Source organism: Pezoporus wallicus, unplaced genomic scaffold (genome assembly GCF_028554395.1).
Source record: "Pezoporus wallicus isolate ANWC-B61680 ecotype Strahan unplaced genomic scaffold, APGP_CSIRO_Pwel_v1 contig_5069, whole genome shotgun sequence".
Lineage (NCBI taxonomy): Eukaryota > Metazoa > Chordata > Aves > Psittaciformes > Psittacidae > Pezoporus > Pezoporus wallicus.
In genome coordinates, this window is record NW_026642361.1 from 1337102 (window position 1) to 1352415 (window position 15314).

Sequence of the window (15314 nt, forward strand, 5' to 3'; positions counted from 1 at the left end):
CAATGGTTGCAATCAAAAGTCCTAAGCCTTTAGAGTTTGTTGGGCAGCACAGTACTCTTATGTTGCAGCATAAGAGCCAGGCTTTTGAAAATTAGATGCCACGTTGCTGATTGGTGATGGCTGAATGTTTTGTTAGCTCTAGTGTTAAATACTCTGCAACACTAAGGAGTAAGTCAGGCTCTGAACTTTTCAGTGTGCTTAGTGTATGGATATATTTGCTTCGTATTAGTTTCACTGAAATAAATGAAGATATGTGCTTAAGTTAGTATTGTATCACCACTTCCTAGGAATAAAATGTTGAAAAAAGGTGTTACAAATATGTACAAAGGTGAAATAACAGTTGTGTTTTGTTTTTTTTTTTTGAGCATTTTTGAGTAATGTGAGATATGGACCTACAATACTCCATTTAATTTCCACCTCATGTTCCTAATCTCTTTCTGGAGCCTGGTAGAAATGGGCTGATGTAGTGTTTTGCTTAGCTGGGTATAATCACTCTTTGTATATTGTGAAATCCTCTTTCTGAGCATCTGAAGTGCACATGGAGAAATCAACAGGTGATCTTTTAAAACTGTTTTAAGATTGGATGTAATTCAGAATGTTATGTGCACAGTATTTTCTGTATTTCTTTTATAAATTAAGTCTTGCTGCTGTGTTAGATGTCAAGGTGTTGAGTGTTTTAAGAGATGTCGATTCAGCTCCTGATTGCCTCACTGTGTATCTTAAAAGTTTGATTAATTGTCTAGAATTTCACACAAGTGAACAACTAGCTTAGATAATAATTAACTTTCAGTAGGGTTTGCCTCACAATGTTACAGTGCTTTGGAAATTTGCTGTCTCTGGGTTTTTCCTATCTTAGAAGATGTATGGCCAATTACATCAGTTAAAATTACTCTTTGCATGTGATCAGAAAAGCTTTGTGGACACTAATTCAAGCTTGAAGCTGTTAGGTTTCACATTTGTTGTGTCAAGTTCTGACTCTTCTTCAGTCACTCTGACTCTTTATTCCTTTCATAGGTGCCTATCTTGTGCCATACTTAATCTTGCTACTGATAATAGGGATTCCACTCTTTTTCTTGGAGCTTGCTGTTGGGCAGAGGATCCGCCGAGGGAGTATTGGTGTATGGAATTACATCAGCCCCAAACTTGGAGGAATTGGATTTGCAAGCTGCGTAGTAAGTTATTAACATTAATTGTGTGGTTTGTTAGACTTTGTTTTGCTGCAGGGAAAGGCTACTGATCTGTAGTTGAGCATCAAGGTCAGTTTACAATGTTTTGGGAGATCTTAAAATATTAAAAAGTGTTGATATAGATGTGTCTGTAAAACCACTTAACATGTATTTTGTGATTCTTTTGAAATAAGGAACTAGGAAACAAAGTAGTCTTCTGGAGAAGAAAAGCCTGTAAAAGTATAGGAGTTACGTGATAAATACAGAGAAGAGCGAAAATTTTGGCAAGTTCTTTAATTGGGAAAGACATTCAGTTCTTTTTCTGACTTAATTAAAATTAGGTTCAGTGGCTGATGTGCTGAAATATGCAGAAGTTCAGTTGGGATTTTTTTCTTATTTTTTTAATTTGCAAATGTAGTTGCACGTACTAACTTTTTTATCTGTCTTTTTTTATAGGTGTGTTTCTTTGTGGCTCTGTACTACAATGTCATTATTGGATGGAGTCTGTTTTACTTTTCCCAGTCTTTTCAGCATCCATTACCGTGGGACCAATGTCCTTTAGTTAAAAATACATCTCGTACCTGTAAGTCTATATTAATGTTCTTAAGAATTCAAACCAAATGGAGAAATTCCACCCCCCCCCCCCCCCCAACAATTCAAAAAGATACTTGTTGGAAAAGAGTGTTGCATGCAAAGCTGGTTTTGCATCTTAATGCAGTGTCACATTATTATACTTAGAAAAAATGCAACAAAACCCCGTAATTTAAGATAAATATTTTGAAAAGAACATCACCGTCAACGGCATTTTAAAGAGTAATGAAATAAGGAGAGTGCTGCTTAGTGTGTTACAGGGATAAAAAAAGTTCTGATTACTTTTTTCCTGATGTTCAGACTGCTTTTTATGCTTACTTGCTGAAAAACAAAGGTGGAAGGATATTTCTACACTTCAATTGGTAGGATACTTCCTGGTGTTTCATTACTAACAAAGCAGAAAATTGAAAACTGTAAACATTAATAAAACTCATGTGATAAAAGTATTGTTTGCTTTGTAAACCAGTAGAATTGAAATAATTGGTCATTGGTTTGTCACTATAATGTGATAGTCTTACATGGACGTATTTAGAAGTTCTTTATCCCTTGGTTTTGGTTATCTCGTAACAAGTTACACACTTTGAACACTTTGCATTACCCTTGCTATTGAAATACAAAATGCTTATTTTAATTTCTTTTTATTTCAGGTTGCTGTTTTTTTTTTTTTTTTCAATTACCTCTGATTTATTTGTTTGGGGCTTGTTTTACTGATTTAATAAAGTACATAATCAGGGACATTTAAAAAGTTCTATGACGTTTTTATAGTGTCTTTGCCTAAGTTCCTTGCTTCAGTTGCTTGAAATAATTCGTATTTCTGAATATTGGCACACAGGTAGCCAGAGTTCCACAAGCTGTTGTCTATTAGTTGAGCCACAGTGATTGTTCATGTATTCTTACCCTGTTTAAATAATAAGGTACAGTGTGTCAGACTAACTTCAGCAGAGGTCGTCTTAACTATGCTTACACCAAGAAAAGTATTACATAAGATAATTTCCTATAATTTTTGACAGTTTATTTCAGTGAGGATCTGAAATTTGTGTTAGGTTTTCTTCAAATGAGTGTATCTTTCCCTTCTTTTCATTAATTGCCTTGACTCAGGATAATTAAAAAAACCCACTTCTGGAATGCACGTAGAAACTTTCATTTAACATTCCTGTGTAGAAGCCATTTTTTCTTTTTCTCATCACTTCGAGATGATCATAGAATCATAGAATAGTTAGGGTTGGAAAGGACCTTAAGATCATCTAGTTCCAACCCCCCCTGCCATGTGCAAGGACACCTCCCGCTAAACCATGCCACCCAAGGCTCTGTCCAACCTGGCCTTGAACACCGCCAGGGATGGAGCATTCACAGCTTCCCTGGGCAACCCATTCCAGTGCCTCACCACCCTAACAGGAAAGAATTTCCTTCTTATATCCAATCTAAACTTCCCCTGTTTAAGTTTTAACCCGTTACTCCTTGTCCTATCACTACAGTCTCTAATGAAGAGTCCATCCCCAGCATCCCTATAGGCCCCCTTCAGCTACTGGAAGGCTGCTATGAGGTCTGCCCGCAGCCTTCTCTTCTCCAGGCTGAACAGCCCTAACTTCCTCAGCCTATCTTCATACAGGAGGTGCTCCAGTCCCCTGATCATCCTCACAGCCCTTCTCTGGACTTGTTCCAACAGTTCCATGTCCTTTTTATGTCGAGGACACCAGAACTGCACACAGTACTCCAGGTGAGGTCTCACAAGAGCAGAGTAGAGGGGCAGGATCACCTCGTTTGACCTTCTGGTTACACTCCTTTTGATGCAGCCCAGGATATGGTTGGCTTTCTGGGCTGCGAGCACACACTGCCTGCTCATGTTCATTTTCTCATCGACCAACACCTCCAAGTCCTTCTCCGCAGGGCTGCTCTGAATCTCTTCTCTGCCCAACCTGTAGCTGTGCCTGGGATTGCTCTGACCCAGGTGTAGGACCTTGCACTTGGCATGGTTAAACTTCATGAGGTTGGCATTAGCCCACCTCACAAGCATGTCGAGGTCCCTCTGGATGGCATTCCTTCCCTCCAGCGTTATCAACCGAACCACACAGCTTGGTGTCATCGACAAACTTGCTGAGGGTGCACTCAATTCCACTGTCCATGTCAGTGACAAAGATGTTCCACAAGATTGTTCATAACTCCGATCCCTGAGAGACACCACTCGTTACTGGTCTCCAGCTGGACATTGAGCCATTGACCACAACTCTTTGTGTGCGGCCATCCAGCCAGTTCTTTATCCATCGAGTGGTCCACCTACCAAATTGATGTCTCTCCAATGTAGAGACAAGGATGTTGTGTGGGACAGTGTTGAACACTTTGCAGTGTTTTTTTTCATTTGAATCTTCCTCAGGAGCTCCTTATCCATCCAAGGAGGTCTCCTGGCCCTCCTGCTGCATTTCCTTCTAGTTGGAATGCAACACTCCTGAGCTTGTAGCAGGTGATCCTTGAATATCAACCAAGAAATGATGATGATTTCGTTGATTGATTTTTTATTTGATTTTATTTGTTTTTGATTTGATTCATTGATGATGATTTTATTGTTTCTAATAGTAGTTAATTGCTTGCTGATTTGAGTGTCATATCAAAGCAGACACAAGCAAGAATTTGTTTTCCATATATTTTCAAAATGGTGTTCAATTTTAGAGAGATGCATTTCATAGTTTACATCACAGTATCATATGTAGGTAATGTCATAAAGAGAATGCATGTCTTCATCTGGGCCTGCCTACTATTTAGTAATTAAGTGAAAAATAAATTCTGCCTCGCACTTGTCTTGACCATATGCAAATAAATAACTTATCCGAAAAGTGTGTTTTAGAAAGGTCTAACCAGAACCTTTCACCATCAGCAGTCACTTTCTCTTTTAGACAACATTTTAAGACACTTTTAGTTTAGTTTTTCGGAAATGATGGTGACACAATTGCAGATATTAAGAATTGGTATAACACTGTTATGAAATGTTGGGAAAATACTTTTGTCCTGAGTCCCATTATTTACTTGCTAACATTTCTTGACAGTTGTGGAGCCAGAGTGTGAAAAGAGTTCTGCAACCACTTATTACTGGTACAGAGAAGCACTGAATATTTCCAGCTCTCTGTCAGAAAGCGGGGGTTTAAACTGGAAGATGACTATCTGCTTGCTGGCTGCCTGGGTCATGGTATGCCTAGCCATGATCAAAGGAATTCAGTCCTCAGGAAAAGTGAGTATACTGTTTACCTAAATGATAGTGTTTTACTTTGAAACGTTTCATGACATTTTTGTTCACCATATGCTCTGTTTACTCTCTCCTGAAATCTGTAGGAGCAGGTTAGAAGCTGTGACTCACCCTAGTATAATCTCAGGTAGAAGAATGTTGGTAGTTGAGCATTAAAACTGTAGTAATTTTAGTGGGAATTATATTAATTTACTGGGAGTTGAGATCTCAAGAATAATTTTCTGTTCCCGTCAGCATAACTGTTATTCATAACATAATGTGCAGCATAAGTCTGTGTGCTTCTAAATGTCTACGAATTAGGTTCCCATGTATACTCACATTATGTTTGCATTGCACCCAGATCCTCAAAAGGCCTTGCCATTTTTGTTACTGTCATTGGTATACATGCTTCTGTCATTAGCACAGCTGCTTTTCAGGATTCTGGATTGTTTCTTTTGTCTAATGACTGCCATCCCTTTGTATCTGAGTACACCACCCTGTCTTTCCTTTCTATGCAGCCAGCTGGATTGGCTAGTGAGTGTTTTGCTAGCTCTGTTGATCTCTGTGGGATTCTAAATGAAAAGTAATCTATTTCAATAGCAAAACTTTTTGCTATTAAAAAGTTTGGTACTGAGGTGGAAAATTCTGTGACCTCTTTAGTGTATTTTAATTAAAGAACTAGCAAGTTTAACGAGAGAATTATTTTACTGTAAAGTACAGAATAGATTTGCTTTTCAGTGATGGAGAATGAAAGATTGTACTTGATTACTTTTATTTTTTTGCTGTTTTGGCATTGAGTGTTGCTTAGTGGTTCTAATCCATTGGTTATATACTTCCATTGACTTTTGTCTCCTGAAGACAAAAAGAATTTCTCTTTGTGCTCTACAGCTTTACTATACCATGTTCTTGAATCAAAGTGCATTTGTAAAGTGAAACATTTCTGAAACAATCTACTTCTGTCCTTGTCATCATCTTACTCAATTCGCACTGAATTTCCCTGAAAGCCCAGCTGTTTTCAGTTAGTCAACACAATGACAACTGTATTGTTTTAGTAGAGAATTTATTTTACAGTTGAGATTTTGCTTTCTTCTGCAGAGACAAAGGGAATAGGAAGTTCCCCTACATGTTCTGTAGCACCATATGATTATCAATTCAGTCGTATATCAAAGAGATACTGAATAGTGAATGAAGCTATTGAAAATAAAGTGCATGGCTGTCATGTTAAATTTCTTCTTAATGTCTTTCAGATCATGTATTTTAGTTCCCTTTTTCCTTATGTGGTACTTTTATGCTTTCTGATCAGAGGACTGCTCCTTAATGGGTCAGTGGATGGAATTCGTCACATGTTCACACCTAAGGTGCGTGCGTGCTTAATTTCTGTTTGCAATGTATGCAGTGGCAATTTGACCATTTATGAATGCTCTCATTTAAGCTTATTGTCTTCATAGAACATTTAGCCATATTTCTGTTAAATGAGATAACAAGCCCTGAGGTCCAAAGGCTCTGTCACAGACGCCTGTGTAGAGTTACCTTCTTTAGGTGAAAGGTTCCCAGAGTTAGATGCTTTTACAAAGCTAATGACTGAAAGTGCTGTTTACAGGATTCAGGATGTTCAGAGAGGTCCAAATACTGAAAAGAGAAGTGAATCTTAAATCTTGCCATTCGATAGGATTGAAATGCCTAGTTCTGGGATGTCACAGTGAAATGCCTTACCTTGAACGCTGTCATGGCTTTAGTAAATTAACTGACACCTTCTGAAAGAGGACAGGTTTGTTCCTTTTTAGAAATAAATTAATTCTGTTTGCATAGTAGCCCAAAGTACAGAGGAATTATCTTTAATACTAAAATAGTCTAACTACTCACCACTCAGCTTTCCTTATTGTGTTCTTTATGGTTGTCATGTCATGCTGAGATAGCAGCAGGTCTAAACATTTTTTTTTTTTTTTTTTTTTTTTTTTTTTGACTGTCAACATTTTAACTGGGAGTGTGTATTACAGAGCTTTAGATTTTATAACTACGGAGGTTAGAAAGGCTTTTGCAAATCATTGTTTAGCCTGAAGATCTAAATTATGCTGGCCCACACCCATCTCAAGTGCTTGTAACCATATGCAGACTACGGGAACAGTGCATTTGAGTAGTCAGAGTCATACTCAGCAATGCATAATGCTGGGCTTCATACTGTATTATGAAATGAACTTCCCAACAAGTCCACTTCATAATACAGTTAAGCAGGACAGGAGTGATATTTTAAAAACAAAAGCCAAATAATAGGCTTATTAAAATCAATGCACATAGTGGCTAATGCCAGATGACAGGTTGTTGGCAGTTGTATCGATCCCAGGTGTTTTGAGTCTCTGGAGAACTGTCATAAAAATGACTTTTGTTAGCTATGACGCTGTTATTTCTTGCATTGTGATACATAGTCATAGTCATGGTAGATGGACCACTCACTGTCACGGCTTTAGAGTTGTGGTTCTTCAGGAGCTTGCAGGCTGCTTTGGCAAATCCTGGAAATCAGAGGAACAGATAAATGTAATGCTTACTGACAAAGTCTGTAGCAGAGATGGAGAGATGGAATACAGGCCTCTCGAAGTTATAATTCAGTTTCTTGACCACATTTTTAGTCCATTCTTTAACTAGAGAAGTGTCACTAAATACTGAAGGAAACACTGAAACACCCCTTGAATACCAACACCTCTTCACTGTTTCATCTTTCATAAGTCAGACCTAAAAGAAATTGCAGCTGATGCTTACTTTAAAAGTTATATTTTAACTTAGTTACACAGTTGTTCCAAGTTTTAGTTCCTTCTGCTGGTTTCCAGTTCTGTATCTCAAGTTGTGGTTTAAATTTGAGGTTAGGAGACCTGTATGTCACATACAGTATATGTGCATATAAACCTTCAAAAGTATTTTCATTATAATGTCTGATTGTTTCTGTACTTGGGCCCAGATTTGGGGCCCAGATTTGGGGCCCAGATTCATATGAAACTACCTAAGGGAATTTAGACTCCCATACTTGTTTCCATTCACTCCATAGTGCTAACAGTTTCTCTGGGGAGGAAGGCTGTAAAAAGGATTGCTAAACTTATCCAAATTGAAAATTACACAGTCAGATAGACATGAGAGGGGAGAGGAAAACATCTTCTTAGCCTTGATTAGTTCAGTTTTGCAACCACATTTAGACCACCAACAACCACAACATACTCCCACAGAAGAGTTGTGTTAGCACAGCAGAGGGCTAGCGCACATTGGTGCAGGTGTGAGAGCACAGGGCTTATGAAGAGGGTGAGAATTTCTCTGTTTGGTGTGGTTGATGAATAAAGGATAAAATCTAAATAATAACCTTAATGAAAAACCTAAAGAAAGGTACATGTAAAGCCCACTGAAGTCAACTGCTGTAATGAAACTGCAGTAGGAGTGAATGAAATTTAAATACAAAGCCCCCAAAATTTCACTGAAAAAATCTTATATAGCAAATCAATTACAAATTTATTTTGAAATGCTAGACAATGTGTGTCTGAGAGCATACTGACTTTGATGGTGCTGAATTACCCATACCAGAAAGCGAAAAGTGTTTTGATACTTAATCCAGTTACACATTTGGCAAAAAATAAAGAATATTCCTTGAACTCCCTCTAGTGGAAAAGCTCCAGCATGACTGTGATACAGACAGCTATAACTATGTGCAATAGCTACTTGTGCATTGTAATTAAAATGAAAATTGTGAGTCTGGAACAAGTTTATTGTCATAAACACTGTCCCCCTCCCCGAATATACTGTATTTTAGCTATATATAAATAAATAAAGCAGGTACCTTCTGCCTATTTATAATAAATGATATATCTTTATGGGGAACTGGAAAATTTTTCAAAACGTTATAATAACAGAATTTTTTTTTTTTTTTCCTTCAAGTAAGGTAAGACAGACAGTCTAACAGTGCTGGCATCTATGCTCATGGTTTCTGGTTTTACTGTTTTCAGTAAGCCTAGGGTTTGAGTGTTTGTTTTTTTTTTAAATTACATGTGCAAACGTAAGGCCTTTCACTGTTAAAGGGAGGCCCTGAATCAACTTCAGAAAATTTAATGTATAAATTTCACATATAATTCTTTTTATGATTCAGTATCTAAGAGAATCTGAGATAGACAGACTTACAGCTTTGTTGTAAGATGACTTATAACTTTGTAACAAAGATATTTCTTGAAGTACAATCATCTGAATGAACAATACAGTTTTTTTGATAAACGCTTAAGTGTCCCTCAAATACCTGACCCATTTAATTTAGGGTAAGTTCAAGGCATCTGGCTTAAGGAAGACTTGACTCGTGAGCTATAGAGATTGTGGTGGACAATGTTTACTTCATCTGTTGCATTTTGCTTTACATATTTGCATGTGTAGAATCCCATATAAGCATGTGTATCTCATGTTCACCATTTTTTTTTCTTTTGACAAGTAACAATAAAGCAACTTTCAGCATACTTAATGCATTTATGAGGGTTGATCATCTCAAAATACACTGTAATTCTAACAACTCTCAATACATACACTGTTAAAAAAAGGACAATAAATACTGCAAAATTAAAATATAACTTCTATCTTATTTCTCAGTATAGCTGCTTTTTGGATTATCATATATCTCAAGCAGTGTCTCATTATTGGGAACACAGTATATAGCACGTTTCTCTTTAAGGATTGTATCATATAAAATTAAGAGAATTTCTAGCCCATAAGTTCACTGAACTTTAGGTGTCACATTCAGCTTTCATTCTATCATAATGAAAATACATTTGTAGTTCAGTATTAGTGTTTTATGATGTAGATTGTCTTCCTGTTGTTATTTTTTTTTGTTTTTCTGTTATCTATTTCTGTTGTAATAGAAATGCATTTTATAGCTGACATATATTATATCTAATTTCAAACAGCTTGAAATAATGCTGGAGCCCAAGGTCTGGAGAGAAGCTGCTACTCAGGTGTTCTTTGCCTTAGGGCTTGGATTTGGTGGAGTCATTGCCTTTTCAAGCTACAACAAGAGAGACAACAACTGCCATTTTGATGCTGTACTGGTGTCCTTCATCAATTTTTTCACTTCTGTGCTGGCAACTTTGGTGGTGTTTGCAGTTCTGGGCTTCAAAGCCAATATCATAAATGAAAAATGTGTTATCCAGTATGATTTTTTTTTTTTTATTTATATTTCATGTATGAATTAACATAGGTCATTGAGTTTGATTTCTCTGTTTTATTATGTTTTACAGAAATTCAGACAAGATTTTAAAACTTTTAAAAATGGGCAATCTGAGCCAGGATATGATCCCACATCATATCAATTTCTCAAGCATTACAGCAGAAGATTACAATTTAGTTTATGACATTATTCAGAAAGTTAAAGAAGAAGAGTTTGATTCTCTTGGTCTGAAATCTTGTCAAATTGAAGATGAACTTAACAAGGTGAGAGTAATAAGCGAGTCTTGAATACAGAGATGATGAGCAGATGAATATTTGTAAGTCTGTGTAAGTATACTTCACAGTTTGTTTCAGACTATCAGTACAGTGTACCTGTGAGAAGTACACCTATAGAGATCCATATGAAAACACGGTTTTGTGCAGAGTTACATTCTAGCTCACCTAAGGACTTTTGGGTCAGATGTCCTAATATAGCCTTCACTGATTTATAATGTATTTTGATCCTTATATTGCTCTCCTCAGGAAGTGATAAGTTTTTAAAGTTCTGTTCTTTAGAAGAGTAGAGCATGAGAATTTTTCCAAAGACTGAACAGAGGTGTACAGTGTCATACTTTGATGTCTTCCAATGTTAAGATACAATCATTAAACATAAATACGGTTTCATTAGAAAGTAAAAAAGTTATTATTTACTTATTAGATAATTGTTTAATGAATATCATCCTGGTTTAAAATCTTTACTGTAAGCCAGATCTGTAAATTTTCTAGCTTTTTCAGGGGGACTTCCAGTTACAAGCATAGACCTCTATATGGTTGTGCCAGCGTCTGAAGCTAAAACGTAAAATCAGTGACTTAGACATTAAAAGTTTCTGTACTATTCCTGCCATTTAAATTTGAAAGAAATAATTATAGAAATGAACTCCTTTATATACTTAGTGGAGAAAATTCTGTATTTTGTAGCAGTCCTGTATAATAATAGCTGTTATGCAAAATTATTAATGAAAGAGAGATAGAAGTTCCAGCTGGACACAAGAGGGAAATTTTTTTCACAATGAGAACAATCAGTCTTTGCAGTAATCTTCTCTGGGAAGTGGTGCATTGCCTAGCACTGAACATTTCTATGATTGAGCAGAACAGGGTGCTGGAACATCTTGTTTAGACTATGCTTTTGCCAGGAAAGGTTGCACCAGATTATTCTTGAGGTCCCTTCCAACCTGGTATTCCATGATCCTCTGAAAGAAATGTGTTGCTAATATCATTCAATTTACAGATTCTCAGCCAAATCCAATGTTTCAGTAAATCCAGTATTAATTAAGTTTGAAGGTTTGGAAGAATTGCATATTTGATGTCTACCTTTAAGTTTTAATCAATGACGTTGTATGAACAGGAAGTCAGACTATCGTACTACAAAAAAAAAAAAAAAGAAAAAAAAAAGAAAAGAAATACTGTCCATGAATAGTAATGGGGATTTTTCTTACTGACAGGCGGTTCAAGGAACTGGTTTAGCTTTTATTGCCTTCACAGAAGCAATGGCCCACTTCCCTGCTTCTCCATTCTGGTCAGTCATGTTCTTCCTCATGTTAGTAAATTTGGGACTTGGAAGTATGTTTGGAACCATTGAAGGCATCATCACACCTATTGTTGATACCTTCAAAGTCAGGAAAGAAATTCTTACTGGTGAGTTGCACAAACTTTCTTTTCTCACTAGAGAGTTAAGGTAAGGGGTTTTTTTTTGATCATACGATCATTTCTTGTTTTTTGACATGAGAGTTTTCAGTGCTGACATTTTACAAAGCAGTAAATCATTGTATTCCAGACTTAAACAAAATGTGTAGTTGTTTGGGGTTTTTCATTTAAATGCCTAAAGTTATTTGAGGTGTAGCCTGTTTATATAGCTCTGATCTTGTAGCAATTTCTCTTTTTGAGGTAGAAGGGCAGCATAAAATGTGAAAGTTAAGTTTCGGAAAATCTGCATGACATCTGCAAAGGACTTGGTATGTTATGCACAAATTTTGTGACAGAAAGGATAGAAAAATAAAAATACAATAAGCTGCTTAACCATCATCTAACTCTGTGAAGGAAATAATAATATATTTTCTAAGAGTTAACCCTGGATGCGGCAGAGCATTGCTCTTTCCTGGCTGCTTTCCTTACCTTTTCCTTACCTTATATTAATAAGATTTAACAGAAAACTTTTTTTCTTTTGCTTTGCTAGGGGAAAATTCTTCTGAAAAATCAGATGATTTATCTTTAGGAAGTTCTAACCTATTGAGCAGTTGTTTACTTGGTTTTCTTTGTTTGTTTTATCAGCTCTTTAATTCTTACTGAATAACCAGTGTGACATTTAGAAACTAGCTGTTCTTTCTAATTTTATATGCAAGTACTATGATATATAGCCATTACTCTGGCGTAAAGGAGTATTTTACAATAATTCCTTGTAACTGCATTTGAGAGAGAAACCTTTTAAGATAAAGGTATATTAAAGAACTGCTTTTCTCTTGTAATTTTTTTGAGTGGTATGCATGCATGATTTTTGCTGAACTCAGTTATACTCAAAGGATTATAACTCTATATAGTGTTTATATAATTAACTTATAAAACTAAAGTGCCTGGGTTATACTTCATGCAGTATTGGTAGGATTTAATAAGGATTATGCCTGCACTAGAGTTTGTGCTTACAACCCACATATTCAATTTTTACAGAATTGTGAGCACATCTGCAGTTTTTTGCACTGTGGTTCCAGTTCAGTTCCTCTTGAGCTGAGGGAAACAAACTCATAAGCTAAAAGATTTTTTGCATTCAAGTATTTCCAAATCAGATTCATTTCCTCAGTCTCCAAGGCAGCTATACTTGAAAGCCCACTAGTCCCGCTGACCGTTTCCTGAGACTGTCTGTGCCAAGGATGCACGGAGCCTCTGAACAAGTCAATGTGGGGTACTTTTCCCACTCATTCCCAGTCAAGCTGATTTCAGCCTCCAGTACTGTCAGCTGTTGGGATCCTCCTGTCACTCCAGAAATACAAATGGGTTCTACCTCTTGATAGCTTGATGGCATCAGGGTACACTGTGCACCAGTGTCTACTAGAGCCTTATATTATACTCCTGTGGGACTCATGTGCCGAGCCATCTGCTCTACACACTCCAGTAAACCCAACTGTCCCTAGCTTCCACCTGGCTGGAGGCAAGGCCCTTTTAGTGCTGGTTATAGAATTCTGCACTCACTTCTTGTGAAAGTGGATTAGAATTCCTTTCTATACAGTCAGGAGTCCTTCCACTGTGTCTGCAGCACTGCTCACTGGAGACTGAAGCAGCAATTTTCCTGGAAGAACATCCATTTGTGATTGTTTTTCCTTGCAGTTCATGTAGCTGTGACTCTAGGGCTGAGGTAGATTTTCCATCTCTCTTCCTCATGTCCACATGGGTTGTGTGCATTGGACTTCATCTGAATCTGTGAATGACTGTGTGTCACTTGCCTGGGTGACAGATAACATCTTCCTTCAAGGGATACCTTTTCTTCACACTTGACAGGAGACTCCCAGAGGCTGAGAACTTGTGTCCCTTTTCCAATTGCCTTGTTCAATACCCCTTTCCCTAGAAAGTGATCCCATCTGCTTGGCTTCCCTGTCCTCTAATTCCAAACTTCCAGCCCCATTATCCCAGCACCAGAGCAGCTAGGTGTTAATATGTTCACCTGGATGACAGCTGAAATCTTTTCATATATTGAATTGGTTGCCCCTAAACAAAAAAAAAAAGGGGCAGGAATTTTGTTGCTTAGTGTAAAAATGCACTTAGACTGATCTTAATGGAACTTCATTCTGTAAGTAATTAGGGGAAGTATGTTCAGCCTTTATACTTTTTAGAATTACAGTCCTAAACTTTTTAACTTTTTAGCTTTTTTTTTTCACTTTTTCACTTCTAAGTTATTTTCAATTCTGAATTCCAAAAAGTCATTTGTTGACCAAGTAACATGATGTATGATGTTTAGCTTGCCAATTCTGTGTATTTTAGCCTTGCATTCACATTAAGTTGAATGTTTAATGAGAAATAGTCACTTGATTAATCTCTGCTGCGTAATCAGTATTGCTGCAATATGGTAATTCCAGGAATTCTAGTTTAACAGCTTTTCTGTTATGTAGGGAGTAGGTAGGATTCCTAGTATTCTTATAATTGAGACCCCAGCCCCCCCCTAAAAAAAGGCAAAACATTTCAAACTTTGATTATATTAAATATAATGAAATAATGAGTTAAAGTATATCTTTGCTGTTTAGAGCTCTCCTATTTCCTCTTGTGGAACTTCATTTTAATTACAGCTCACATTTCTGTCCTTTATTCCAGTCATCTGCTGCTTGGTAGCATTTTTTATTGGCCTGATCTTTGTGCAGCGCTCTGGAAATTATTTTGTGATGATGTTTGATGACTACTCAGCTACTCTGCCCCTGCTTATTGTGGTCATTTTGGAGAATATTGCAGTCACCAGAATTTATGGAATAAACAAGTAAGTGAAGGAAATGTATCTTCCTGTACATACCAACAGTATTCATTACAATAGCAATTACTATTTAAAGCGTGAAGTATTTGCTCTGTATGCATAGATACAATTAAGCAGAAAGTGGGTCAATCTGGATGTGACTGAAAACAGGTTTGAAGCAAGATATACTGCATTTCACATAGTGAAACCCAAAGAGCAATTGCAACAGATACAAAGAGAGGAGAGTACAGAAAAAGAAGCAAAAGAAGAGAGTTAGAAAGGCGGCTGGATATGCAAGTATGAGGAATTTATGTAGAAATAAGACAGCAAGGGTCATAACAATTAACTGTTCTTTGCATTAGTTGTGAGAGGAAATAGAGAAAACTATAGGAAAAGACAGCATCAAAACTTACTTGGAAGCAGCCTGGTTGACAGTGAAGTTAAGTGAGTTTCTATCAGTGAAGGCTGAAGAGAAATGACCATCAAGTCCTTCTAATTTTTTACACTTTAAGACTGCAATCACCAGAATGCGTTCACTTAGCGAGATTGATATGTGCCATGCTTAAGGAGTAGAAGAGTTTGTATGACAAAATAACACATACAATCCACAGATAAAACAGAGTATACTATACTAGGTGCTGAAGTAATTTACACATCTGTGATTCCTTTGCATGCACAAAGGGTGCACAGAATGGGTGGG

At 36.8% G+C, this 15314-nt stretch overlaps 1 protein-coding gene across 1 annotated transcript in view; it reads left to right on the forward strand.

The window, feature by feature from the left end:
* Positions 1-15314, forward strand: part of SLC6A15 (solute carrier family 6 member 15) — a 40857-nt gene that overhangs the window by 20651 nt on the left and 4892 nt on the right. Inside the window, exons 3-10 of the mRNA XM_057429462.1 lie at positions 1015-1172; positions 1623-1749; positions 4796-4977; positions 6219-6329; positions 9891-10132; positions 10221-10413; positions 11631-11823; positions 14482-14641. Of these exons, the coding sequence (XP_057285445.1) occupies positions 1015-1172; positions 1623-1749; positions 4796-4977; positions 6219-6329; positions 9891-10132; positions 10221-10413; positions 11631-11823; positions 14482-14641 (1366 nt within the window). The remainder of the gene's footprint in view (positions 1-1014; positions 1173-1622; positions 1750-4795; positions 4978-6218; positions 6330-9890; positions 10133-10220; positions 10414-11630; positions 11824-14481; positions 14642-15314) is intronic.